This window comes from Phaethon aethereus (genome assembly GCF_964289735.1).
Source record: "Phaethon aethereus genome assembly, chromosome: 21".
Classification (NCBI taxonomy): Eukaryota; Metazoa; Chordata; class Aves; order Phaethontiformes; family Phaethontidae; genus Phaethon; species Phaethon aethereus.
Genome location: NC_138597.1, coordinates 9,175,205 through 9,202,361, shown reverse-complemented (window position 1 = coordinate 9,202,361; position 27,157 = coordinate 9,175,205). Strand labels below are relative to the sequence as shown.

At 63.7% G+C, this 27,157-nt stretch overlaps 4 protein-coding genes across 4 annotated transcripts; 3 read left to right on the top strand and 1 right to left on the bottom strand.

Moving 5' to 3' along the window:
- Positions 1–53: 53 nt before the first annotated feature.
- Positions 54–7,177, top strand: NOL9 (nucleolar protein 9; the record flags this gene model as incomplete). Its single annotated transcript, XM_082009322.1, has 12 exons — positions 54–245; positions 314–539; positions 740–867; positions 1,059–1,197; positions 1,754–1,850; positions 2,584–2,681; positions 3,437–3,598; positions 3,787–4,075; positions 4,970–5,081; positions 5,452–5,629; positions 6,286–6,419; positions 6,744–7,177. 12 exons carry the CDS (start codon positions 54–56, stop codon positions 6,870–6,872), a joined length of 1,884 nt encoding a protein of 627 aa, XP_081865448.1. The 3' UTR covers positions 6,873–7,177.
- A 6,103-nt stretch (positions 7,178–13,280) lies between these two features.
- On the top strand, positions 13,281–19,439 carry PLEKHG5 (pleckstrin homology and RhoGEF domain containing G5; the record flags this gene model as incomplete). The annotated part of the gene is made up of 19 exons (XM_082009298.1): positions 13,281–13,323; positions 13,522–13,627; positions 13,708–13,768; positions 13,870–13,961; positions 14,040–14,176; positions 14,252–14,400; positions 15,957–16,136; positions 16,315–16,485; positions 16,561–16,656; positions 16,745–16,795; positions 16,914–17,063; positions 17,139–17,249; positions 17,320–17,469; positions 17,555–17,692; positions 17,826–17,945; positions 18,046–18,178; positions 18,249–18,364; positions 18,435–18,568; positions 18,662–19,439. The coding sequence occupies 19 exons, from the start codon at positions 13,281–13,283 to the stop codon at positions 19,437–19,439; spliced, it is 2,916 nt and encodes a 971-aa protein (XP_081865424.1).
- Positions 19,440–20,718: 1,279 nt separating this feature from the next.
- On the top strand, positions 20,719–24,101 carry TNFRSF25 (TNF receptor superfamily member 25; the record flags this gene model as incomplete). The annotated part of the gene is made up of 7 exons (XM_082009291.1): positions 20,719–20,748; positions 22,400–22,595; positions 22,688–22,819; positions 22,910–23,062; positions 23,153–23,234; positions 23,329–23,387; positions 23,473–24,101. 7 exons carry the CDS (start codon positions 20,719–20,721, stop codon positions 24,099–24,101), a joined length of 1,281 nt encoding a protein of 426 aa, XP_081865417.1.
- Positions 24,102–26,026: 1,925 nt separating this feature from the next.
- Positions 26,027–27,127, bottom strand: ESPN (espin; the record flags this gene model as incomplete). Its single annotated transcript, XM_082009262.1, has 1 exon — positions 26,027–27,127. The coding sequence occupies one exon, from the start codon at positions 27,125–27,127 to the stop codon at positions 26,027–26,029; it is 1,101 nt and encodes a 366-aa protein (XP_081865388.1).
- Between the last annotated feature and the right edge of the window lie 30 nt (positions 27,128–27,157).

Genomic DNA, 27,157 nt, shown 5'->3' with positions numbered 1-27,157 from the left:
GCGGCCCCGGAGGAGGCGGAGGGAGGCTGAGGCGGAGGGAGGCTGAGGCGGCCATGCCCGCGCGGCGCGGCCCGCCGGCCCGCCGCCCTCGCCGGGCCCCGGCCCGCGGGGGCCGGGCGGAGGCGGCCTGGCGGGAGTTCGCCGCCTCCTTCGCCCGTGCCGGCACGGTGCCTCCGGCCGAGGCGGGCCTGGCGGCCGTGGAGGCGGCGGAGGGCGCCGCCGTCGTGCTCCTGGCGCCGCGGCAGGTGAGCGGCGACCGGCCCCGCCGCCCCCTCCTTGCCCGCCGCCGCCTCACCGCACTCTCCCCCCGCAGGCGCTGACCTTCACAGGTAAGTGTCGCCTGCGCTGCCTCTACGGCGCCGTCCGCCTCCTGGGCTTCGGCGTCGCTTCGCACCAGCCGGGGCTGCCGGTCTTCTCGCCAGCCACCCACTGCGCGCTCACCCTGGAGGCGCTGCCCGCCGACCGCCCGCCCGCCGCCGACCTCCGGCAGCTCCGCGCCGCTGCCCGCGCCGCCATGCGGGCGCACAGCGTCCGCCGCCGTGAGTGCCAGCCGGGGGGGGAAGCGGGAGGCGGCCATTTTGCGTGCGGTGCGGGGTGGCCGCCATTTTGCGTGCGTGCGGGGAGGTAGCCATTTTGTGTGCGGCGCGGTGCGGGGCGTCCGCCATTTTGCGTGCGGTGCTGCCACCGCTCTTTAGCACGGGCTGAGGGCAGCGCTCTCTTCCCCCCCGCCCCGTTGCAGAGGCGCGGGTGAAGGTGATGGCACAGTTCTCGCCGGACTGCGCTGTGGTGCTGCTGGAGCACCTGGACACGCCGGTGACACGGTTCCTGCTGAGCCACCCGCCACTGTCTCGGCTCTTCGAGCCCCAGGTGAGACTCAAGAGGGCGTCATGATGCCCACTCCGCCCTGGGTGCTGCTGGCATGGATGCCGCACCTTCCCCAAAACAGGCTTCATGCAGAGCAAGAGGCACCCGCCCCGCTTAGCATGCCTGTCGGTGTCCAGCAACGCAGCTGCAAGGTGTTAGGCACACCTCTCTAAGCATTTTTGCCTCTTCCCTAGAAAAAGGAAGAATCCAGCTTCACACCGGAAGATGCGGTTCTGGCATCTGTTGGCATCGTGAAGTGTAGCCCTGACTGCGGGCTGCTGGTGTCAGAGAGCATGCTCCTGGCTCTAGAGGAGCTGATCCAAGCATGCTGTGGTGAGTGGCATGCGCTTGATGAGATATGGGACTGTAGTAGCCTGAAGAAAGGAAAGTCATGAGGTTTTTTGTGAGTTAAAAGTTAGGGAGAGCGTTCCCTGTAACAGGCACTGATTTAGTGTCCTGTTTTTCTCCTAAATAGCGCATCACCTCGAGTGGGTTTGTGCCTCTGCTGCCAGACAGGCAGCTCCCTGCTGTAAAGGCGCTTCCCAGTCTGACACCAAAACTCTCATTTTGCTCTCTTTTGTAGCAGGTAGCAAAAAACACCCGGTTACCGTTACTTACCCAGCAGCATCTAAAATACCCTGAGAAATTTGAGTTTTTATAGGCTGGCTGTTAGTGCTAGGGTTGCTTCTCACTTCGGGAGCCTTACTCCTTTTACACCGGTACACTTAACCTGCTTCTCTTTAATGTGGGGGCAGGTTTCCCGTATAATTAAAATCTATCCTGGTCAGATCACAGAGTCTAATTTATTTTTTTAACAAATTGATGTAAACAGGGCACATCAGAATAACTGATAGCATTGGTCCATTTCAGAGTATTTTTGTTTTTCTAGCGGAAGATGAAGGCGTCCCGGTGGTTCTGGTGTGTGGCCCAAAAAACACTGGGAAATCAACATTTAATAGATACCTAATTAATCTGTTACTGAATCGGTGAGTCTTTTCATGTTCTGCAAGTTTTTAAGTACTATATGGGATTTAAGAGAAAGAAAAAGCCTTGCTGCCAAGGTTCTCAGAAAATCTGTTAAAACTGGAAGCTGGGTATCTTCTAAAAACAAACAAAAATTCAAAAAAATAGGCATTCTTGGCATGGGTTCCTTTCAGAAAAGTTGCCTACCGAAACATTTATACTGAAATACTACTAAATTGCTGTCTTGGAGTGTGTGAACTAATGACTCTGAGCAGTTAGGGTTCAGTAAGGAACTGAGAGTTATAACACTTTAAAAAACGTAGTAAGTTATAATTCGTTAGTGTCTTTGAAGATTCTTGGCAGAGCAAGATGTGGAAGCTTATTCTCCTAACCACTGCATGCTTAAAATAAAGATCGTAAAGTTTATGAATCTCAAATGGCTGGTCAGTTAACGTGGGAGAGGTGGAACACTGCTTGGTACCACCTCTGATTATTGTTCTAGCGACTTCCCTTAAAGCTGGGTGGGTATGGAGCTATGGTAATACAATATTGAACTGTAGGTGGTCCTTTTACGTTCTCGCTTAATAGCCCCTCGAGGGAAGGAGAGAGAGACAAGTGGTGGTTTGATTGCGTTCGAGAATTTAATTTTGACAACCTGAAACAAAATCAGATTGTGCTTCTGATGTGTTCCAGGTTGTGTCCCACTTCTTTTTTTTCTTTTAGTGGACGCTAATATACGGGCTTCTTTCACTGCAGCCTTCCCTCGGTTGAATATATGGAATGTGACATAGGTCAAACTGAATTTACGCCGCCTGGATGCGTGTCTTTAAGTAATGTAACAGAGCCAATTCTTGGTACGTGTTTTGCCATTTTCTGCAGTTGCCGGAAACCTCTTTCATGTCCAGAAGGCGCTTTCTGAGCAGAGGCTGTGCTTTAGGGGAAGTTGCCACATCTGTCGAAGGTGCATATAGAAAATGAAACAAAGGCTATGAAAGTGTTCTTGCTGGGGGTGTCTAAGCTCCATGTGAAAATCTCCCTAAGTAACACAGAGCTGTTCTCCCTGCTTGTTTTTTCTGTTTTGAAGAGAGGAGAAGATGGTTGTTTATAAGGTGGTGGAACAGGCTGTGGCATGCCAAAGTGGATTTTCAGCCTTTCAGATTTGAAATGTCTCTTTGGGAAACCTTTCCCAGTTTGTGGTATCCATAGGTAAAACTAGCTTAAATACAAAGTGGATCCACATAGTTCGGGGGCTGTTGTTATGAGCATAAAAAAACTAGAGCCACAGAAATTGCTGGTATTTGTGGTCTTGTGGATTTGGGTTGCTGTCTAAAAAGGATATGGGCAGACTGGTTTACTCTTTGGATAGCCTGTCATGGAACACTGTTGTGTGTTCCACCACACCACCTAAAAGCCCAAACGAACAAAACTCCTGGCATGGAGTCTTGCAAGTGACAGAAAAGTTTCCCCAGGGGTGCAGGCTGTGTACAAGAAGGACTGTTAGCATGTGAAAAGAGGACAGATTATTTCAGAAGTGTTTGCATGTAGGTGCTACAGGGATGAGAGTTTTTTGATTTGACTTACGCTAGAGGTTTGCCGCTTCCTTTTTCAGGTCCACCATTCACGCATCAACAAACGCCACATAAGATGGTGTATTATGGACAGACGAGTTGTGAGCAGGACACAGAAAGATACCTTGATGTCGTGAAGTATGTGTTCAGCTCCTACAAGAAGGAAGTGCCTTTAGTCATCAACACCATGGGCTGGGTGAAAGGTAAACAGCATAAATCTGTTCTCCAGGTGGTGTGGGAGGAAGGTACTAATTGTAGCAGTACACCACCGTGCTTTCTAGAGAGTGCAGAAAATACAGTTTACCCCCCTTGAGCTTGTACTGGTCTTCCCTAACAGCGTTCCAACCTGTTTACGTAGTGGCAGCAATCGTGTTTTCTCTGCTCCCTAAAGGTGAGGGGTTGCTGCTTCTCATTGATATCATTCGGCTGTTGTCGCCCAGTCACATTGTCCAGATGGATGTGTACGACTGGAAGGCCATGGCTCCGCTCACCCCCGAGTGCGTTCATCTCACTCCTGGCCTGTACACTAAAGGCAAACCACCAGCCAAATGCAAGCAGATGGGTACGAGTGGAGCGGAGAACTGGAAGCCCTCTGAAGGGGAGGGAGATGCAGCGGCTCCTGAGTATAAGTTGCTGTATGTCCATCCAGAATTCCCTCGAGCAGGGGTTGCAGGTGAAGCGTAAGTAGAAATTTCAGTGCTGCATGGTGGTTAGTGAGGTTAACAAAATCATGTGTAGTCCTGACAGTAACGGCTCTTGCCTTGCTTTGGCCTTGAGAGCTCTGTTAGATTGGTCGAAGCTTATTAGTGTACTTATTAGGGGGGTTATGTTTGGGTGTGGTTTGGGGCTTCCAAGTATCTTGTTTGGGGTGCTGTTTGTGTAGGGTTGGTCTTTTGGGTTGGGCGGGAGGGGTTTATTCCTTTGTACCCTACTCCCAAGGACCACTGTCAGTTACTTACTTTTACACCAGGCATGACTTCCACTTGAAATCATTGAATATCCTGACTCCTTTTTTTTTTTTTCCCCTCTAATTGGTGGGTTCCTTACCCATTTCTTAAAACCCCGTTATTTCTTAATTTCTCTGTTACGTTGAGCATCTCTGAAACGTTTATTTTCCTGGACCTTGGGTCTTTTGTGCTGATTTTAAGTGCCCTTTTTGACTCTGCCTTTACTAATGAGCTATTTAAGAAAACAAATGTATTGCTCTGTCTCATGACTGACTGGCTGAAAGGTGTGTGGACATCAGGTTTGGAGAAGGGAGCTATTATCTAATAACAAACTTTGTTTACCAAAAAAATCCACCCCCACCTCAAAAAAAGAACTCCAAAACAACCACCACCCTTGTTAATTAGTGCTTTTTAAAGTGGAAACAATGCCCTAAATCCTGTGTTCCCTTAGAGGTAATAAAAACATAGCTCTAAATTTTCTTCAGCAGTCGAAGTTTTAAAAACTTAACTCCTGTGGAATAGCAGCTAATACTGCATGGCATGCTTGGGACTGCCTGGGGTATCTGGTGGGAATCACTGTGGGAGGGTGTGCTGCCTTTCCGTCACTTGTTGCGGTTATTTTTCCAGGCGAGTACATAGCGGCATCTTGCGTGACATGTCCATACTGGGTTACCTGGGTCAGCTGCAGTCCCCAGACATAGGGGCGGTGCTTCCGCTCCACAGTCTTGTGCCATACCAGGTAAATGAACGTTTTTGAAAGGCTTGGAGGTGTTGCAGGAAGCCTGGCTCATAGTAATTGACAGTTCTGCTTGTACTGCAAATGTTTTTCAGGAGAGGGGAAAATGCTCTGTAACCCGCAAAAAGATAATGACTTTATTCAGTGTATCTAGAAGTGAGGTTTTTGTCAAGATGTCAGCGTGGCCTGTGTTTGCTGTGTGTTCGGTTGTTAGTGTTGAAACTGTTGTGTTCGCCACTGAGACAACGCCTGTCTGTAGGTGTGGGCTGGGAGCTTTCAGGTTTTGTGTGCTTGGCATTATCTTGCCTCTGAACTTGAACAAAGTTGATGTTGAGCCGATGAACAGTTTTTCTTCTGTTTTTTACCCCCTCAGGTACCTTTCAGTGCTGTTGCGCTCAAGGTTATTCACACTGATGTTGCCCCTACCAACATAATGTATGCCGTGAACGCCAGCTGGGTTGGGCTCTGCAGGATACCAGATGAAATCAGATGCCAAACCGACGGACCAGTCTTGCTGACACAGACACCGGTCTGTGATTGCCTTGGCTTTGGTGAGCAAGCCTGGGAAACCTGGAGCTGTGGTCTCTCCTGTCATGTTTTGACAGATAGGTTGCAGAGTGGTGGGATCACCTACTCTTTCAAAAACAACTGAAAAAGTGGGATGAGGTTAAAGAATAATCATGTATTCTCTTCTGTTAGAAGCTGGCCCTCCAGTCCTTCGGTTTTCGTTAACTTGTGGTAACAACTATGGGGAATGTCATTGAGTGGCGCTTTCTGTAGCTTGCTTCTCTCACTGTTCGTAACTTGACAATTTACTTCCTTTCTCGATTCACATTCTGAAAAGCAGATTCTGCGTGGCTTATGCAAAATTCCTGTAGCTGTCTGTTGGTTTCCTTCTGTGGCTTGCTTTAATATTACAGTTCTGACTTGGAGTTTGATATGGAGCTCGATATGGAGCTCCTTGAGTTCCTGTAGGAATGTACCAGTGAAAAAGGACAGGCAGTTTGGGAAGTTAGCTGTTTGTCAGTACATTGAGATACTGGAAGAGTGGGATGCAGCAGGGCAGGTTTTTCTCGAGATGTGTCTCACATCCCTCTCCTGGTTCTAGAAGAGCCATTTATTCAGAGAGCTTCAGCTGCATCTGGTTATACGATCTGGTGGAGTTAACTGAACTCTGTGTGTGGTTTGTTGGGGTTTTTTTTTTCAGGAATTGTCCGGGGGGTTGAGATGGAGAAGAAGCTTTACCATGTTCTGACACCGGTGCCTCCAGAGAACCTGAGACTAGTGAATTGTCTGCTCCTTGGAAATATTGCTATCCCAAACTGTGTTCTTGTGGGCCAGGTAGGAGCTGCACGGGAAGAGGGTGGAGGCTGGCTGAGCTCAGGCTGGCTGGCACATACCCTATTCTCTTATTTCTGAGGCTTATGCGTGCCCAGAGATGTCTGGGCAATAGCAGATGGTTATATCTCTGGGAAATTGTCCTTAACGCATAGAAACAAGGGAGAGGAGAACGTTCTTCTCGTGTTTCAGATACCAGCACAAGGGTTTGTTTGGTGATAGTTTGCTCCACCAGTCAGCTCTGTCAGTCTGTAGGGGAAAGTGTTTCCTGTTGTGTTGAAGATATGAATCCTTAAATTGTTTCTGGTTTTGTTTTTCCCTTTCCAGCAAGGAGTTGAGGGAGAGATCCCCTATGTGACATCTGATTATAACTACAGCATCTTGGGGTCTGGGAAGCTGAAAAAGAAGAAACATTTCAAGAGGAGGGAGTACGCGTTCGAGTGTGATTATGCGTAAAGCCTTGGGGACCACGGGATTTGTGTTGTACGGAGACTGGCGAGAGCCAGGTGTGGTCACAGAAGCCCTGGGTGCTGCAGAGCTTTCAGAGACCCTGGGCAGGTGTCCGGTGTACATACTACAGCATGTCCGCCTTTGATAATGTTTTATACTTTGTTTGTATTTTGGTGTTTTGTAATAAATGTCTTAAAAACATTGATTTGGTTTGAATTTTTTCTTCAGGCTGCATTGACTTGGACATGGCTGATACAGGCTGGGGGTGGCTACCATCGAAAGCACGTTCTGCCTTGAATCAGAAGCAGTTCTGCCTTCGAAGTCTAGCCCTCGGGTTAGCTCTGGGTTTTGGAGGGCGACGCGCGGTGATGTGAGCATAAATTCACAGTAACCATAATGCCGCGCCGCTTGTCGCGTGAGGAAGAGCTTGTGCTGGCAGTTGTCTTCAGTGCGGCGGCTGAGCTGCGTCCCTGGGTGTTTCGCTCCTCGAGGCGATGCGGGAGGAAGGAGCAAGTTTGAAAATCCTCCCTCTTCCTGGGTGACTGCACGTAGAGCTTGGTTGCCCCCCCACCCCCCAGAAAGGTCCGAAACCAGCAGGTAGAGTCAACTGCTGTCTGCATTGTCGCAGCTCCCTGGGCAACGGCCCCAAGCAACCCTCTGCAGCTGGGCACGCCGCTTCACTGCCCTCGTGCCGGCTCTGGCCACGTGCCCTCACGCTACGGTTTAAGTTCGACGCCTTGAGCACAGGCCTGGGAGGAGCTCTGGGTCTAGCTCGAATGTGTTGCCCGGCTCTGTCGACGCGGATTGTGCTATGGGTGGAGGCAAGATGGGATGAGGGCAGGGAGGGCCTGGTGGCCTGTGCTGCACACAGCACTGGGGTGCTTGGTCTTGCCTGGCTGGTGACCTGATCTGTGCCCCACTGGGAAAGACTAGAGCTTTTCTTCATTTGTTTTTTCACAGCTCTTTGTTGGGGTAGCAATTTGCTCCTGAGTGAAGATGAGGTTGGTGGGAGTCACGCAGAGGTGAGCGAGCGTTTTGGGCTGAGTTGAGGATGTTTTTGGGCAAACCACTTCTGAATAGGTAATACCACCATGTCAGGCATTTGATGGATCTGTTACTGCAAAAATAACTTGGCTTCTAATGGCAGTTCCTGCTAAGGTGGCGTGGCCCTGCCCCTGTCCCAAAGCAGGGGGACAGTCTGGCCCTGGGGTCTGCAGCCCCCTGAGACTGGTGCCCATTCAGACCCCTGTGGCCAGGTCCCTCCTGCAGAGGAAGGAGTGATGCAGCATGCCGGCCCGTGCCGGATCTTTTTGGCTGGTGACCACTGTGGGCATGAGTAACCTGCAAAAAATGCTTTTATCTGTTTCACGAGGCGATTTGCTAGCACTCCAGAAATGTGTACCTGTGAAGGAACAAGTTAAATGGGATGACAAGCACAGAGAGGAGCTCCGAGGGTCTGTGTGATGTTGCTGCCTTTTAAAGAGTTAAAGCTTTAACTTAATCCAGGCCTAATTATCCCCATCTGGCTGGGTCTGGCAGTGAAGGACGGACTTGGCTGGCAACCTGGCCTGAACAGTGGCTAAAATAAATACAGGGGCCGTCGTGCAGCCTGGGGGAAAATCCCGGGCGGGACGAGGCAGGAGTTCAAATTGCGGGGGAGCGGGTGGAAAAGGCATCAGGAAAGGTGAGACGGGTGACTGGCGCGCGTGAAACGCCCAGTGCCGAAACCCCCCAGGGACGGAGCATCCCCCTTGGTGCTGACACCGACCCCCTGTGCTGGCTGGGCAGGGGTCACCCCAGCGGAGCCGGGCGACAAGTGAGTAACCCCTGTGCACCTGCACCAGGCCTCAGGTCTCTGGTTTTGAACCTTTCTGGGGGGGGACCAAGCTGCCAGTGCCTGCTGGGGCCGGAGGCTGCAGCCGCGGGCAAGGGGGCCATGCTGGCCCCCGGCGCTCGCCGCCAGTCTGCCCCGAGGGGGAGAGCGGCAACAGGGTGGCTGGGGGCTTTGGAGCATAAACCTCGGTGTGGCATCCCACCGGTGAGGGTGGGGACACTCGGTGCTGCGATCAATAAGAAATCGGTTACTTGGTACTTAAAACATTAAGAACGTGCTGAATAAAGCAGGATTATTTTTTTCTTAATATGTTAGCATATATTAACCTTGCAGCAAACAACTTCTTTTTTAGTTTCTGGCTTCCTTTTCTGGCAAAGGGCACCTAGAAGCAGCAATGCTATGGGGACCGTGTGGTGCCTTTGGGAGCCGATGCTGTTGATGCTGATGAGTTTGGGGGCTGGGATGGTCTCAGCCCGGCTGATGGGCCCACGCAGTGTTTTGGTTTTCCCTCTGTTTTAGGGAGAGTTTTGTGTGGGGCAGGACAAAGGTGCCGTCCCTTGCTGGCTTTGTGGGTTTTAAGCCCTATCCGGTGCTTTCCTATTTGCTCGTATTTAGCAGGGGGGAAAACCCCCCTAAAGACTCCTGGCTTTCCCCACACGGGCTGGGGGCCCCCAGCGTGCCCACGGGTGCGGGGGCGCGGCCGGGGCTCAGGGCGGCACATTCCTGCCCCCCCAAAAGCCGTCCGATGACGGAGCTGCCAAACAGCCCCCTTCTTCATGCTGATTATTTTAATCACAAGCACGTCTTGTCTCCGCGGCCGAATGTCTTTCATAGACGGCGGAAAGTGAAATTTGTGCAATGTCTGTAGGAGGCTGAAGAAAGGCCCTTTGTGTGCCCCCTGCGCGGGCGCTGGGCAGCCTCCAGCAGCACCCTCTGCCGCCCCGCGGCTCCCGGCCGCCGGCGTGAATGCGCCGCTTGTCCGGAGACCGGGATGCACTCTTAAAGCTGGAGCCGGGCTCTCCCGGTTAGTCCCATCAGTGGCCCTGGCGGGGCAGGCACGGCTGCGGGGGGCCCCCCGGCCGCGACCCCAGGATGTTTCTGTACTGGAGGAAGCGGGGCGCCTACGAGCTGGAGGCTTTGCCCGCCGGGCTGGCGGGGCTGGAGTACGGGGCGGTGGAGCGCTTCTCCTGGAGCTCCAGCCTGGACATCAGCGAGGAGCTCGGGGGTAGGTGGCTGGGGGCCTGCGGGGGGCCAGTGGGCTGCGGGTAGCCGCGCTTGGCCAAAAACTTCTAGCCCTGGCAATGAGCGTGAGGGGCCAGGAGGAGCTCCGGCCAGAGCGAGGATGCCGTGGGGATGCTGCAGCTGCAGCTGGGGAGCGCTCCGCAAACTGCCCCGTGCCCCTGGCACCGCTCCCTCCCAGCTCAGACAGGCGTCTGCCACGCTGCGCTCTGGTGCAAGGACTCTCTGGTTTCAAATTCGTTTGCCGTCACCCGGAGAGCCGGGCGTGATAACAGTCAGCAGCAGCGGGAGGAGGAGGTGACCAGCCGCAGAGAGGAGCTGGTGGGGAAAGGATCCCTCCTCCAGCCCGCGAAGTGTCTGGTGGGGACCTGGACACCCTCCTGCCTCTGCCAGAAACCGGGGCTCCCTCCGCACGCTCCCTGCCGGGGAGCTCCCACTCGGCGCGCCCAAGGCCCTAGTGCGTGCGTCACCTGCTGCCAGGGTCAGCGTTTGGGAAGAGCCACGTGGCTCTGGCCGTGCTGGTGGCTGCGGCGTGGGGCTGGTCTCTGGCACCACCAGCTGCTCCGGCCGGCCTCGAGTTTTTGGTGAGTTTGGAAAATTTTCCCTTTGGGTGCATGAAAGAATTTCTGATCTGTTTCCGTTATTATTCCCAATAGGTCAAGTGAAACGGTGGTGGCGGGGGGCGGGGGGCCGGCCCAGCTCGGCGGGCGCGGTGGGGCAGCCACGGGGACAGAGCCCTCATTGTGCTTCTGCCGCGGGGGCAGCGCGGGAACCCCGGCTCCCAGCCCTCTCCCGGGGGGCAGCAAGCCGCGGCCAGAGGCGCCCACCATGCCGCCACAGGCCCTGCCGGCACAGGCAGCCCTGCCTGCACCCGGGATCACCCCCTGGCCGGGAGCTGGGGCAGCCAGCACCGGTCCGGATTGCCTCCCCATCTCCGGTAGAAGCGGCAGTTTTTTCGGCGCTGCCCCAAACGGCGGTTTTTCCCGCAGACTGAGTCTAACCCCAGCCTTGGCCACGGTCCCGCTTGGGCCAGCGCGGATGCTGTTTTTGTTGGCAGGAGGGATGCGGGAGCGTGCAGTGGTGCAGCGGGGGAAGCCCCTGTGCCGCTGCCCTGCTGCTGGGGCCGCTGTGGCTGTGCTGTGCGGTGCAGCCGTGCCGCCCGGCCGCTCGGCATCCCCTGCAGCGGCTCCGTGCCCGGCAGGGCAGCTTCCCGTCAGAGCACCCCTGCCCTGCGGCGGGGCTGTCCTGCAGGACAATGTTCGTGCTGCTCTTTCGCCGCAAGCCATCCGGACTCTGTTATTTTTAAACGATTAGACGAGACACATAACAAAAGCCTTCAAAATAGGATTTGTCCCCAAGGCCGATTTAACTGTCAAAGCTTATCGTGGCTCCTAAGCCCCTTTGGGGACTGGTAAGTGGCAGATTTAGCGTTCCTGCTGCAGCCCCGGTCCGTGCCAGCCGCGGGTGAGCTGGGGCAGGTCCGTGTCCTGATCTTGCAACTTGGGGTGCTGGGCAGGAGGTGCCAGATCCTGATGCTGCGGGATGCACGGCGCCTTCCCCCAGCGGGGATGCAGCGCCGGCTCTTGGGCCCGGGGTTTCGTCCCCCCAGGAAGGCTGCAGGGCAGGCAGGAGCAGGCAGGCCCAGCCTCGGCTGAGCCCAATTGCTTTGCCAGGCTCTTAAACCTGGGTTTGCGGTGCAGGAGCCTCGGCACAGCCCCCCGGCAGGGGCAGGGGTGGGAGCGGGGCGGCAGGAGACTCACCGCAGCACGCCGGCACTGACCCGCACTCTCTCCCGCAGCTGAGCCGTGCCCACCAGAGGAGACGGTGCTGCGCTGTCAGAATCCCGACTGCACCGGCGAGAGGAGGGCGGCCAAGGTGGGTCCTGTGGGGTGGTGGGCAGCACCAAGCAGCTGCCGCCTGGTGTGGGGCTGTTGTCCCCCCTCACTTCGTGGGGCAGCTGCCGAGGGCAAAGCTGCCATGTGCCGGGAGCGTGGTGGGAGCTGGGCGGTGATCCCTGGGGTGGGCAGAGGGGTTTGGGCATCCTGCCCAGCCCCTCCTGCGGCGATGAGCCCAGGGCTGAGCCAGCGGCACGAGGTGGACGGGGAGCCCCGCATCCCAGTGGGGCAGCTGCCAAGGGTCCTGGGGGTGCCCACTGAGCAAGCGCCAGCTGCGGTCACTGCCCAGAGCCTGCTGCCATGCTCCCCATCTCGCAGGTGCCACGATGGCCACGACGGTGTTGGGCTGGGGCACATGGTGAGAGGAGGAGAGCTGGGGCCAGGGGCACAGGGCGTCCCAGGCAGGGCTGGCGTGTCTCCAGGGCTGGGGCTGCTTCATGGCCCGGGGTAGGACACTGGTGGGTGCCACGGTGGTGGGTGCTGCGGAGGGACTGGCGGCCCCTCGGGGAGCGCGCAGGTTGCGGGAGCGCGTCAGCTCTGACCTCAGCAGCGCTGGGAGGAAGGAGGGCAGGAAGCGGGGGCGGCTGGAGCTGCACAGGCGCTTCCTCCCCGCAGCTGCACGGCGCACTGCAGGCAAGCCCAGGCAGGGCTCCGTCCCCCACAGCAGCCCTTCGCACCCCTCTGCATGCGGGGTGGCGATGCGGGTCCCACACAGGGATGGGGATGTGCTCCCATGGTCCCCAGGAGCAGAGCCAGCTGGAGCCCCCAGCGAGGCCGGCGCTGGCTGGGGGTCACGGGCCGTGCACCGTGCTGGGGGCCCAGCCAGGGGTTTAAAAATAACCCGTTGTGAATGCCCGGCGGGGCTGGGGCCGTGGCTGCGGCCGGCGCACAATCGGAGGAAACGCGCCAGCTTCAAGCATTGTTTTGCTGCAGACACTTGCTTCCTCCGTCCTGCCGCGGGGACACTGCTCTCGCCAGCACAAAGGGGCTGCGGCGCGGGCGCGCAGCCTCCCCGGCACCCGGCGAGGTGCGGGTGGCACAGGCACAGGTGCCTGTCCCCCGGCTCCCCGTCCCCGTGTGCAGGTGCATGCAGCCTTCCTGGGGTCCCCGCTCAGCGCAGCAGAGCGGGAGGGGGCTCTGCGTGCGTGCAGGCCTCCCGCCTCATGGCTGTATCCTGCTCGCACTGCTTCCCCTGTGCCCACTCCGGCCGCAGCGTTGCCTGTGAGCAGTGTGCCGGCAGCAGTTTGGGATGGGAAGGGAGGTCCTCGCTGCTCGTGGTGCTGCCCATCCCTCCCGCTCGGCGTGCCGTGGCCGGCGGCCCCCGGGCAGCCCATGCCCGACTGACGCGTGCGCCCGCAGGTATGCCACCACGTGGAGTGCCGGCGGCTGAACTGCAGCGGCCCCCTCAGCCTGTGTGAGCTCTGCGACGGCCGCCTCCATGGCGCCATGCACTTCGACGGCCACATCCGCTTCGACCTGCCCCCGCAAGGTGAGCCGGGCTGGATGCGGCCGGCACCGCTGCTCCCGGCGGCTCTGTGGCAGCGGATGCGCTCGGGACTGGCACGGTGCAGCAACGGCAGAGGGATGTGCTTGGGGCTGGTGCAACACAAGGATGGGAGTGGGATGCAGCTGGAGCAGGCACGGGGCTGGCGGTCCCGGCACAGCCCAGCTCGACACCCGTTTGCAGGCTCCATCCTGGCCCGCAACATGTCGACCCGCTCATGCCCGCCACGCACCAGTCCTGCCTCCGAAGCGGAGGAGGAGGAGGAGGAGGGACCGGCGGATAGCAAAGGGTAAGCCCCCAGCCCTGCACGGCCCCTGCGCGGCCCCAGCCCGCGGCATCCCCATCACTCTGCCTGCCCTGTGCCCGCAGGGAGCGGAGGAGCTCGGCGCTGAAGCTGCCCAAGAAGAAGGCTCGGCGCAGGCACACGGATGTAAGGCACCGGCCCCTCTCGCTGGAGCACTCGGTGCGGCAGCGGCGTGGCCCCAGCGGGTGGGAGGGATCCCTGGGTGAGTGGCTTCTGCCTCCCCCCAGGACCCCAGCAAGGAGTGCTTCACCCTGAAGTTCGACCTCAGTGTTGACATCGAGGCGGAGATCGTGCCGGCTGCGAAGAAGAAGTCCCTGGGGTGAGTCTGCCAGGGACGGATGCGGGGACCGATGCGGGGATGGATGCGGAGACGGACGCGGGGCTCGTGTCCCCGCAGTGAGGTGCTGCTGCCGGTCTTTGAGAGGAAGGCGATTGAGCCGGACAAGGTGGACATCTACCTGGACCAGTCCCACACGCCGCTCTCCCTCCAGTTCGAGGCGTACCGCTTCGGCGGGCACTACCTGCGGGTGAAAGGTGCGGCGGGGGCCCGGCGGGTGGCTCAGCTGCCCCGGTGTTCCCGGGGACTGTGATCACCCGATGCTTCCGCAGCCAAGCCTGGGGATGAGCTGAAGGTGGAGCAGATGGCACGAGACGCCAGGTCGGCCAGCCTGCCCATCCTGCACCCTGCCAGCACCACTGCGCTCCTCAGGCCGGCGCCGGAGCCAGTGCCAGGACACTGGGAGGGCGCTGACAGCGTGGTGAGTGCCAGTGCCGGCCCTGGGGGGTGGGAATTGGGGAGGGGGTGGTGGGATGTGGGACCCCCCCTGTAGCTATCTTTGCCGGGAAGATGGGGACATGGGGCAGCGGTATGGCCTCTCCTGGATGGCCTTGTGTGTGGTGTGGGCTGACAACCCCCCCCAGAACCCCCAAGAACCAGTTTGGCTCCCGGCTGTGCCATGGCAGCGGTGCACAGGCAGCACCCTTTGCCAGGGGTAGCAGCTCAGCCGGTGGCACCAGCTCTGCAGCCGTGCCACGCACGGGCTGGCACCAGAGCAAAGGCAAACAGCAGCCTGGGGGCCCCGGCGGTGGCAGCCACTCGGTACCGCCCCGGCCCCGGGGCTCGCCCTGGCCACCGGCCCTCCTGTCGCCGCGGCGCATGGCAGCTGCCGAGCACAGCTCGGTCCTGCCCTGTGAACCCTGGCCCCAGATAAGGTGTGGGGCTGGGCTGGCCACCACTCCCCGTGGGAGCAGGCTACCACGCTCGTGGGGAGCAGCGCCGGGAGTGCCGGCATTGGGGACGTGGTGCTCAGCCCCGCACTGGCAGTCCTTGAAGGTGGCAAGCTGGCTGTGTGGCCAGGGCTGGTGGCCAGCCGCGTCCAGCACTATGATGCCTGGCTGCGGGACCAGCATGGCCCTGGCGGGGCGCGGGGGCCAGCAGTCACCCCGCCGACCCCACGGGGGTCTCGGCCCCGACTGCCTCCCTGGGGGCAGGCGGGAGCGGAGCCGCGCCAGAGCGATGGAGCTGGCAGAGGCCAGGGCGCCTGGGGACGTGGCGGCACGGTGAGTAATGGGGATGGTGCCACAGTGGTTCTCCCTGCCTGGAGGGATGTGGTAGGGTGTCCGGCTGTGCCGGTGATGGTGGTGGCAATGTACCATGTCCTGTGACTCGGTGGCAGGTTGGGACCCACGGCCTTGCTGCCCTTTGGGCTGGGGTGAGCAGATGGCAGCGGCCGCATCCCAGCATGTCCCAGGGATATGTGGGGAGGCGGCCGGTGCAGCGGCACCGGGGCCAGCAGTAGCTGCTTGGCCTTGACCCAGCTCTCGCGGCTGGCCGGGGGGGCTTTGATCTCTGCCGGTGAATTGTTCGGCTCTGGTTAGCTTATCTGGTGAGGAGGGAAATCAGGTTTTCAGCGCTGGCCCCACCTCCTTTTGTTTCGGAGGAGCCTGGCCACTGCCTGCCCAGCTCCAGCTCTGCCGTCCGAGCTGGGAGTGCAGCTGGGCGGGTGGCTCGGCCAGGGTGCTGCGCCCCGCGGGATGCCCTGAGCCCCCGGGCTGCTCGCCTGCCACCGCCCGGGCTTTGCCAGGCAGCACCCCGGGGCCCCGTGCCCCCGGGATGCAGGTAGGCAGGTCAGTGCGGGCAGGGGAGCGTGGCCACGGGGACCCCGGTGCCACCGGGGTGTCTGTCTGTCCCATGGGTGCTCAACGTCTGCTCTGCCGTAGCATCGTGCTGCGCTGTGCCGCTGTCCCCACCACGGTGGCCCGGGCGCGCAGTGCCTGGTGCTGACCTGGGGGGCACCGGCTGTCCACACCACAGGCTCTGGGCCGGCGGCGGAAGAACATGACGGAGTTCCTGGGGGACGCCGGCATCCCTGGCCCCGAGGTGGCCCCCCACGGCGGCGGCTCCCTGCCCGCCAACGGCACTGACACCTGGAAGAACCGCGCCGCCAGCCGCTTCAGCGGCTTCTTCGGCTCCGGCACTGGCTCCTTTGGGCGGGTAGGTGGGACGCGGGCACAGGGAGGGGGCACGGGAGCTGCCCGCGGCGATGCTGGGGAGCTGGGATGCGTCGCCCTGTGGCTCGAGCACCCCCAGCTCCGCCAGCACTGTGAAGGGGGTCCATGGCACGTCCCTGCCGGCCCCTTGCCCAGCCGCTCTGCCCCCCACTTTCGGCCAGGAGACTGAGAAGCTGGAGCAGCTGGCGAGCAGGCTGCACGCCTACGGCACCTTGGGGCTGCCCAAGCTGCCGCCCCAGCTCCGCTTTGATCGCGACTCCTGGGAGGAGGACGGGGACGAAGCCGGGCTGGCGCTGGAGGACAGCTGGCAGCAGATCATCCGGGGCGCGGAGGTAGGGCCAGGGAAGCCGGGGGGGCGCGGTGGCTCTGCCCAGGCACCGGCGCGGCACTGACGCTCGGCCCGGCAGGCCCTGTCACGCCGGCAGTGCCACCAGCAGGAAGCCATCTGGGAGCTGCTGCACACCGAGGCCACCTACATCCGCAAGCTCAAAGTCATCACTGACGTGAGTGCTGGCGGCAGCCGTGCTGCGCCGCAGCGGGGGGCCGGGGGCTGCGGCTGCACCCCACCGGCTCCCCGCTCTGTCCCCACAGCTCTTCCTCTGCTGCCTGCTGAACCTGCAGGAGTCGGGGCTGCTCTGCGAGGTGAGCGGTGCGGGGCTGGCGGGGCTGGGGACCCCTGGGGCGGGACGGGACCCCGGTCCAGCCACGCTGGCAGGGCGGGGGTGCCGTCCCCGCGCAGCTGCCTGCCTCACCCCCGCAGGTGGATGCCGAGAGGCTCTTCGGCAACATTGGGGAAATCATCCGGCTGCACCGTGAGCTGTGGCGCGGTGTCATGGCCCCGGTGCTGGCCAAGGCGCGCCGGACCGGGGCACCACTCAACCCAGTCGACTTCCTTGACGGCTTCAAGATGGTGAGTGGGGACCCCGTGCCGCGGCAGGGGGCCGTGCCGCGCCGCACCCTGTGGTGACCTCCCCGCGCCCCGCAGTTCGGCTCCCTCTTCAAGCCCTACGTGCGGTACTGCATGGAGGAGGAGGGCTGCATGGAGTACATGCGGACGCTGCTGCGCGACAGCGAGCTCTTCCGCGCCTACGTGACGGTAAGGGGAGCGGGCAGGGGCCGGTGCTGGGGCCGGTGCTGGGGCCAGGGCTGACATCTGCGCGCTGCAGTGGGCTGAGAAGCACGAGCAGTGCAGCCGCCTGAAGCTGAGCGACATGCTGGTGAAGCCCCACCAGCGCCTCACCAAGTACCCGCTGCTCCTCAAGTCCGTGCTGAAGAAGACGGACGACCCGCGTGCCCGCGACGCTGTCAATGCCATGGTAAGGGGCTGGGGGCACAGGTTGGCGGGGCGCGGTGTGGGGTGGTCCCCCCCCCGCACCCTCGTGCCCACCGCCTCGGCTGCAGATTGGCTCTGTGGAGCACTTCATCAACGACGTCAACTCGCGGATGCGCCAGCGGCAGGAGCGGCAGCGCCTGGCCGCCATCCTCGACCGCATCGACACCTACGAGGTGGTGGAGGGCAGCACGGACGAGGTGGACAAGGTAGGCTGGTCGTGGCAGAGCTGCCGTGCCATGCCACCCCATGTCTTGCCACCCCATGCCACGTCATGCCCTGCAATGCCATGCCATGCTACCCCATGCCGTGCCTGGGCCTGACGCCGGGGGCTCCCGGCAGTTGCTGAAGGAGTTCCTGCGGCTGGACCTGACGGCCCCCATCCCCGGCACCTCCCCGGAGGACACCCGGCAGCTCCTCCTCGAGGGCAGCCTGCGGATGCGGGAAGGTAAAGACAGCAAGGTGAGGACTGCGGGGTATGGGGAGCCTCGGCCCCTGCCCCTGCCTGCTCGCCCCCGCCTGCCACACCGGCTGGTGCCCACGGCCCCGCTCTCGCCCCCAGATGGACGTCTACTGCTTCCTCTTCACCGACCTCTTCCTCATCACCAAGCCCCTCAAGAAGGCTGAGCGTACCAAGGTGATCCGGCAGCCCTTGCTGGTGGACAAGGTCATCTGCCGGGAGCTCAGGGACCCGGGTGAGCGGCGCCGGGGGCAACGGGGGCTGCGGGGGCATCTGCGGACGCTGCTGACGGCTCCTGCCCGCAGGCTCCTTCCTCCTCATCTATCTGAACGAGCTGGGGAGCGCCGTGGCCGCCTACACCTTCCAGGCCGGCGGGCAGTCGCTGTGCCGCAGCTGGGTCGAGGCGGTGCGCAACGCCCAGGTGAGTGGCGCGGGGGTGGGTGGGTGTCCTGCGGGTGCCCTGCGCCTTTCTGATGCCTCTCCCTCTCCAGAACCTGCTGCAGCGGCTGCGGCAGCGCCGGCGCCTGGAGGAGGAGGAGGAGGAGGAGGGCGAAAGCGGCGCCTCGGCCGCCAGCTCACCCACTGTCTTGCGCCGGAGCAGCGCCAGCCTGGACTCGCAGCAGTGGTAGGACGTGGGAAGGGGAACCCAGGCACCCTCCAGCATCCCCGGCACACCCCGGCCCAACGCAGCCCCCTCCTCACCCTGCTGCCTCCACAGCCCCTCCGACAGCTCTACCGAGACCCTCGCCATGGTGGTGGACGGTGGCGATGCGCTCTCCTCCCCGGACTGGGATGCGGGGCCCTTCGGCACGACCTCGGACGGCTCCTCCGTCGGCACTGGCACCTCCGCCGAGACCCCCACCTCCACCGAGACCCCCACTCAGGGGCTGCGCACAGGCACTCTGCCTGTACCCCTGCCCCATGGCGCAGCACACCCAGCCAGCAACTGCCGCTCGTCCTCCATCGACAGCGCCTACGGCACGCTCTCGCCCACCTCCCTGCGGGACTTCGGCCAGCAGCCGGAGAGGGCGGCCGAGGAGGGGCGGGAGCCCCTGCCAACCCCGCCAGCCCCACGGCCCCCCTCACCCCGGCTGCGCCGCCGGACACCCGTGCAGCTCCTGCCCTGCCCAGCCAGGGTGCTCAAGTCCAAGTCCGAGGCCAGCCTGCCCCAGCTCCTGCCCCCCAGCCCCCCAGCCCCTCTCAGCCAGAGCCGCAGCCTCTCCAACCTCTGCGCCGGCCACCCCCGGACTAGCCAGACCCCCGGCCCCTCAGCCACCCCTGGCAGCAGTGGCAGCTCTACCTCTGAGCTCTCAGAGCCAGAGGAGCCGGTGGAGAGCCCGGCGTCCCTCCCAGGGCAGCTCGGTCGTGACTCCCTGCCCGCTGCCCGCCGGACCCTCTCGGACCCGCAGTCGGCACAGCACCGCAAGCTGACGCTGGCGCAGCTCTACCGGATCCGGACCACGCTACTGCTCAACTCCACGCTGACCGCCTCGTAAGCGCGTTCCTGCCTGCATGCTCCCGGAGGATGGTCTGACCCTCCTGGATGCTCGCCCCAGGCCAGGTCCTGGCACTGAGGGCATCTCTCCCCTCTGTGCCTTGCAGGGAGGTCTGAGAGCCGCCAGGGCGGCAAGGACGGACGCATGGACACGCTGAGGAGCTGCTCCTGCTTCTAACCGTAGCGTAATGCTGGGGCCGGGCAGAGCGGGCACTGGGATGCCGTGCCCATGGGGACACGGATGGGGATGCAGACCGGTTCCCTCGGCAAGGACGTGCCCCGGGCAGGGTGGCATGGGGCTGCCCACCTCTCCCCGGAGCGGGGATGGATGCGACACATGGCCCGTGCTGAACCCTTGTCCGCAGAGATGTCGGTCGGGGCCCAGACAGCCCACAGTGTGTGGGGCAGGTGGCCCTGGGGACACGGGGGGCCGTGGGGGGCCGTGGGGCAGCTCCGGTGGGCAAGGAAGGGATGACGACGTCGGCGGTGGTGAGTGGGGAAGGTGCTGAGCGGGACGCGGGGTGGAGGCTGGGGCTGGTGGCAGGAGGGATGGTGCTGGGCTGGGGCGGGTGGTGGCCCTAGGGTCTGGCTGGGGCTGCGTTTGCCCCATGGGGTGGGACGGGTGGCAGTGGACAGCAGCACCTGGGGCCGGAATGTGCGAGCCGTGAGGGGACGTGGTGGCGGCCGGAGTGCCGGCTGCCATCCCGTGCCGGGCTGTGCTCCGCGTCCAGGCCGAGCAATAAACCCAGCTGGTGCACGCTTGCGCCCGCCTCGCCTCTCCTTCAGCTGCGACGGCACCCCGTGGCCAGGCAGCACCGGGGTGGGCACACGGCACGGCTGCAGGCAGGCACCATGGCCAGGCCGGGGGCAGCTCCCGGCCCCCACGGCTCAGAGTGGGGCTGGAGCCCTGGGGAGGGGGGTCAGTGCTGCCCCCCGCCTCCCGCTGGTCCGTGCCAGCGGGAAAGGGAGGGTGGCAGCTGGGTGGCCCGTGGCGAGGCGGTGCAGGTCCCTCCCGCGCCCGGCACTCCCGTCATGTGGTTTCTTGCCCCCTGGTCTCCTTTCCAAAAAAGCATTTCCTCCTGCCGCGGCTGGGTGTAAAAGCCTGTGTGGGGAGGGCTGGCGTTCACTCACCACGCGTCACACGCTGCCGGCGGCAGTGGTGGCGGTGATGGGGGGCCGGGGCACCCTGCCTGGGCGCTGAGTTGTCTGAAGACCCCTCTGTGCCCACCGCCCCGGTCCCCTCACCGCCCCGGCATGACCCAGCCGCATTGGCCGCAAGGATGAAGCGCCGCTGCCTGGGGGCGGCTTGGGTGAGTGTGGTGGTGCTGGGGTCCTGCGGCGCACTGGCACCAGTGGCAGGGTGCCCCGGGGGGTCTGGAACAGGGGAGTGGGGGGTAATCCCAGGGCCAAGCGTGTTGAAAATGTGCCCCCCCAGCTGAACGCCTGTGACTGGGGTCTGCCTTGCCCAAGCGCCTGCAGTGTGGCACGGCCGTGGGGCCCACAGGCATGGCACAGCCACGAAGACTGCGGGCACGGCTGCGATGCAGCTGCGGGCGCTGTGGGCTCAGCCGTGGGGCTGCAGGCAGGGCACTGCCACAGGGACCGGCTGTGCCGACAGCCCGCAGCTGAGGGTCAGGGCTGCCGGTGGCGGCAGCTGCCGCAGGCCAGCCCAGGGCTGGGCGGGTGGGTATCCAGACGGGCACCGGGAGCGGAGGCCTCACCGGGACCGCGTTACGAGTGCGGTGGTGCTTGCACGGCACAGGAAGCGGTGGGTCTCCCCGCCGCGCAGCCGGCGGTGGGATGGCTCCTGTGGTGGCGGCTCCCCTGCCTGCGGGGCACCTGCTCCCGGTGCCGCGGAAGGTGGCAGCCGCCCGCTTGCGGGTCGGGCCCCGCCATGGCGAGGTTGTGCCTCGGCAGCGACTCAGATGTTCCACTGGCAGCTGGGGCCGAGGTGGCCGCCCCGGATTTTGCCAGCAGCGCTCGGCGAGCAGGGCGGCCCGTGCGCCGTTTCCAGTCCGCCAGCGGCAGCGGGTTTAATAGAAAATGATTCAGCGGCCGTAATCGGGGCAATCGCGGCTGGGAAATCCAGCCCCCAGCGAGGAATCCCCTGGCTCCCTGCCTGCGCTGCCGGCGCCGCGGCCCTCCCCGGCCCCCTGCCCTCCCGAGGGCGGGGGGTGCCAGCGCGGACACCCCCTCCCCGCCCCCGCCGGGGCCGTCCGGGGAGCGGGGCTCCCCTGGGTGCAGCGCCCGGCGCCCTGGGGCGGGGGAGCGGTGACCTAGTTTGGGACACACGTATGAGGCGCGATAGCATCGGGGAGAGCGTGAGCCGGGCAGGGCTTCCTCTTGGGGAGGAAATCGCCTCCTCTGTGAGGAAGATAAACCCCAGGGAAGTCAACGCTGGCAGCGTTAACCCTCCCGCGCCCGGCTGCTGGCATGTCCCCTGGCTAGCCATCCCATGGGCAGGAGCACCGGCAGCGCCGGCGGCCCACGCCCCCGACACCCTCATCCCCATCGACACGGCGGGGGGCAGGCGGCCGAGCATCCCGTCCCCACTCCCAAGCCAGCCGGGCGGGGCCCTTTGCAGAGCGCACGTGGGGCACCCAGCAGCGGCCCCCGGGCACAGGGGGTGGCGCGGCGGCCCCCGCGGCATGCGTGCCCGTGGTGCCAGCAGGAAGCTGCTGGCTCGGGTATGGCGGGGAAAGCACAGCACAGGGGCTGCCGCGGGGCATTCCTGGCTTTGAGGCCCGTGCAGCTCCGGGGCATGGGGCCGCGGCTTTGGCCGTCCTGCCTGGCACAGGCACCGGTGTCCACATGGCACCGGGTCGGGCTCGGCTCTGGCTGCGGTAGCCCAGTACGTGTGGCTGGAAGAGTGTGGATCACGGTGGCAGTGCTGCCCCCCACGAGCGCACGGCTCCTGGGGCGCCCTGGCTGCCTGCATCCCTGCCCTCTCCCTGCCCACAGGTGATCCTGGCAGCGCTGTGGCTGGCAGCGAGTGAATGGCAGCCCCCGGGATGCTGGGACTGTGCCGTGCTGCCGGGGCAGCGGGCCCTGGTGCGGCCACCCGCCCGCCTGCGGAGGCACACCACCAGACCCCCCTGCCCCACCGGCATGAACTGGATCGAGGGGGCTCGCCGGTGCTGCGCCCAGTGTCCCGCAGGTGAGAGCCGCCCGGCCAGTGCGGCATGGCACAGCACGCCGGGCGCGTTGCTGCAGGTGGCTGTGCTCCCCATCGCCCCGCTGTCCCCGCAGGGACGTTCCTGCTCAAGCCCTGCTCGAACCACAGCAATGACAGCGTCTGCATCGCCTGTCCCGCCGGCACCTTCCGCACCCAGCCCAACACCTTCCCCAAGTGCCAGGCTTGCTACGAGTGCGACCGCCAAGGTGAGCTGGCGGCGTGCTGTGCCACGGCACGCCATGCTGCACTGTGCCATGCCATGCAGCGCCAGGCTGCTCACTGCCTGTCCCCTGCAGCTTTCCAGAGCGTGCTGAGCAACTGCTCGGCCACCAGCAACGTCGCCTGCGGCTGCGAGCCCGGCCACTTCCGTGACTGCCTCGACGAGCGCTGCAGCGACTTCTCCTGCCGGCAGTGCCAACCCTGCACCGGGAGGCTCATCCAGCGGCCTTGTGAGTGTCACTGGCCAGCCCATGGCATGCCCCCGCCGGCTGTGCCGCCACCGGCTGCGCCGCCCTGCCTGATGCCCATCCTTTCCCCAGGCTCAGAGGCACAGGACGCACTCTGCGGCAGCTGCAAGCCTGACTTCTACGCTGGGGGCGGCGAGTGCCGGCCGTGCCATGCGTAAGCGCTGACCCTCCCTGTGCCCTGGCCGGGGGCACGTGCAGGGCCTGCGGCATGGCGCGGCATGGTGCCCACGGCTCCCCTCTCCTTGCAGGAGCGTCCCGGAGACATGCAGCAAGGAGTGCCAGCGGGCGTGCGGCAGCGGCGGCCAAGGTGCGGGGGCGGCGGGCCTGGGAGCGGTGGCGCGGGGGTTGCCGCGCTGGCTGGCTGACGGGGATGCTCCCACTCCTCCTTGCAGGCTCGGGGCTGGAGTACGTCCTGCTGGCGCTCACCGGGCCCCTCTTCCTGGGCGCCCTCGCCATCTACCACAAGAGGAAGCGGCTCCGGCATGATGCCCCGGCAGGCAGCCCCCTTCCTGCAGCACAGGTGGCCACCCCCACAGCCGGGGCTGCGGCCGCACCGTGGTGCCAGGTCAGCGCCTGGGTGTGGGACGGCCCATACCGGACCCAGCTGTGCTCCCCCGAGGTGACGGAGCGTGACACCAGCACGGCGAGGCAGAGCCCCGAGCACTGGACCTTACTGCGGGAGCCGCCCGGCGGCGTGGCGTGGCCAAGCGGCCAGGCGGAGGCCTCTGCCCCCCCAGAGCCCCGCGGTGCCCTGCTGCAGGGCAGCCAGCTCTACGCCATCATCGATGCGGTGCCAGTGCGGCGCTGGAAGGAGTTCATGCGGGTGCTGGAGCTGCGGGAGGCAGAGATCGAGCTGGTGGAGCTGGAGGTGGTCCATATCCGGGACCAGCAGTACGAAATGCTGAAGCGCTGGTGCCAGCAGACCAGTGCCACGCTTGACCGTGTCTTCGCCGCCCTGGAGTGCATGGAGCTGGCCGGCTGCGCCGAGGCACTGCGCCGGAGCCTGCCAGCAGGCCCCTGACACCCCCGGCGCCGCCACCCTGGCAGAGGGAGGTCCCCTGGCGCCGGGTGCCCCAGCCAAGCCATACGCCTAAGTATTGTTACTTATGCCATGTAGACATTTTATGTCAGTTTTATGTCCCCACCAGCCCGACCCCCTATTTATGTCCCCCTGCTCCCAGGGCCGGGGGGGACCGCGCGCCCCAGCACGCCGGCTGCCCGGCCGCTCGCGGGACAAGCGGGCACCGAGCCCGCCACAAACCCATGGGATAGTTCTCGAGGCCGCCCGCCGCCGGGCGTGCCCCTGCCCCAATAAAGCGGTGTGTTCTCCGTCCACAGGCCCCCGGCCCTTCTTCCCAGGGCTGCGCCAGCCCAGCCGGGCACTGGGGCCCGGCTGGCATCGAGGCCAGCACCGGCGACTTGGCCACCACCGGCACTGGGGCAATGTGGGTGGCGGGGATGGTACGGGCCACGGGGGCAGCACGGTGGGCGCAGCATGGTGTGGGCAGGGGTGTGGCACGGGCGGCCCAGGAAGGCGCGGGGCACTGCTGGCGGGGTTTATGGTTTTAATCGCTGGAAAGGCAGGCGGAGCGGGGCAGAGGCGAGCCGGGAGCCGGCCTCGAGCGGCTCCGCAGGCGGGAGGGGCAGGAGTGGAGGTGAGCACGCCGCAGCCGCGACAGCGAGCGGTCCCAGTGGGGAGCACGGGAGACGGTGCGGCGAGCCCAGCCGCGGCGAGCCCAGCCGCGGCGGTAGAGCTGCGCGGCGCACAAGGAGCCCAAGTGCCCCACGCTGCGACAGGCCGCTTTGCGAAGGGCAGCACCAGGAGGCGGCGGGACGGGGGCGATGGGTGCCCGGGGTGGCGGTGGGGGCTCCTCCAGGTTGGGCTACGCGGCTGTCCGTGGCGGGAGGAGGGTGCTGAGTCCCGGTCCGCGGTGGGACCCGCCGGCCTTCTCCCACTGCGAAGAGCCGGGGCGCGGTGTGGCTAGTGCTTGGCTATGTCCCCCTTCTTGAGGATGATCTGCCGCTGCCAGGGCGCCAGCTTTGTCTCATCGTACCCGAGAGTCCTTAGCTTTTCCGACTGCTCCTTCTCCTTCTCCTCCTCCTCCCGTTTCAGTTTCTCCTGCTCTTTCCTGCTCGGCAGCGGAGGGCACGGGGCGCCGCGGTCACCAGAGCCGCTGGAGCCACCGTGCCCGCCTGCCCAGGGAAGGGGCTTGTGGCACTCACCGTTTCTGCTCCCTGCGAAGGCAAAGGGAAGCCCGGGGTTAGTGGAGCCGCCGGGGCAGCCGGCCGGCTGCTGCGGCGTCCCACGGCCCCGGCTCACCTCTCCTCCTCCAGCTTCTTGCGCAGGATGTCCCTCCTCCAGGCCGGCATGCTGGCCAGGCGTGCCTCCTCCTCCTTCTCCTGCAACAGACAGCCGTGTTACCGGCACCGCTGGGAGCCCACCCTCGCCGCCAGCACCGCGCAGCAGCAGCATCGCCCCGGCGTGTGGCACCACGTCCCGGCTGAGCCGTGCTCCCGGCATGGCGCTGGCAGGGGCTCGCCGTCACATGGCTTGCCGACGTTGGCCCTCGCCGCCCGCCTTCTGCCGGCGCGGGAACGAGGAAGGAGTGTGCGGCACGGCCAGCCCTTCGCAGCACACCACAGCTTTATTGCACTGACACGCGGGGGCCCACGCTGCCCCGGCACCACAAACACCACGCCAGAGGGGAGAGCAGCCCCCCCGCTGCATCCCCCGCACAACACACAGCCACAGCAAGCGGCACACCACAACCTCGGCCTGGGGCCGCGCGAACCAACACCGAGCCTTCTGCCATGCCAAGCCGCGGCACTGCCAGAGCCGCCGAGGCAGCTGAGCGCAGCCGGGCAATGGGTCCCGCTGCCCCCGGCGCCGGGTCCCGGCCAGCCCTGCGCCACGCCACTGGCACTGCCTGCAGCATCCCACCGGGCTCAGGTGTCGGACATCTCCGCCTCCTTCTCCTTCCAGAAGGAGAAGCTGCGGTCGATGAAGCGGCACACATCCTCCTCGCTGAACTCGCCCAGCTCCGGCACCAGCACTGGCACTACCGCCCCCTCCCCTCCCAGGGCCGCCGTGGGGCACTCCGGTGGGCTCTCTGTCACTGCGGCGGGGCCGTGCCCAAAAAACTCCTGCACAAGGTCCTCGAAGCCATCGAGCCAGTGGCGGTGGCCAGCCTCAACCCGCTCCAGCGCGGCGCGGTGGAAGCAGCGGACGTGGTGCCAGCTGTGGCTGCCCAGGCGGTCGAACATCTCGTAGCAGAGGAGATGTCGGAAGCGCCGCTCCTCGGGGCTCAGCGGCATCTCCAGCAGCTGGAAGTAGCCCAACATGAAGAGATCAAGCGGGAGGCTGTCGTGGGGCATGGGCGAGCCGCCGACGTGGGGCAGGAAGTGCTGAGGCCAGTACAGCACCATGGTGCGACTCAGCCGCCGGATCTGCCGCCCCGGCACCTGGCGGGCAACGCTCCTCCAGCGGGCCAGCAGCCGCCCCACTGCTGGCCGCTGCCTCCCTGGCTGCTGTGGCCGCTCCTCCCCAGGCACCGCTGCCAGTGCCCGCTTCTTCCAGTGCTCCAGGAAGAGGAAGATGGCGCGCTCCTTGCGTGCTTCAGGGCACTCCCGTGGGCCGCTTGGCTCCAGCAGTGCCGGCCGGCTCCACCGCGGTGCCCCATCCCTGTACTCCTCCTCCAGGACGGGCTGGCGGGTGCTGCCAGGCGGCTGCGCCCGTTTGCGCTTGGCGACCCTGGGGAGGGGCACAGGCGCCCCCTCTGGCCCCTCGTAGTTGGCCTTGAGGCTGCGGACAGAGACGCCGCAGCCCAGGATCTCGCACCGGGCATCATGCTGGGCACCGGGGCTGCCCACCGCCCTCCCCGCCCCGGGGCTCCTCGGCAGTGTGGGGGGCTGGCTGCCATGGGCAGGTGGGTCCTCGTGGGTGAAGGTGAAGCGCTGGGGTGCCGGGGTGGCGGGCAGCGGCGGCAGTGGCAGCAGCTCCTCCTCTGGCTGCCCCAGCAGTGGCTGCACCAGCTGCGCCTTGTGCATCACCCGCAGGCTCCCCAGCTGCCTCTGCAG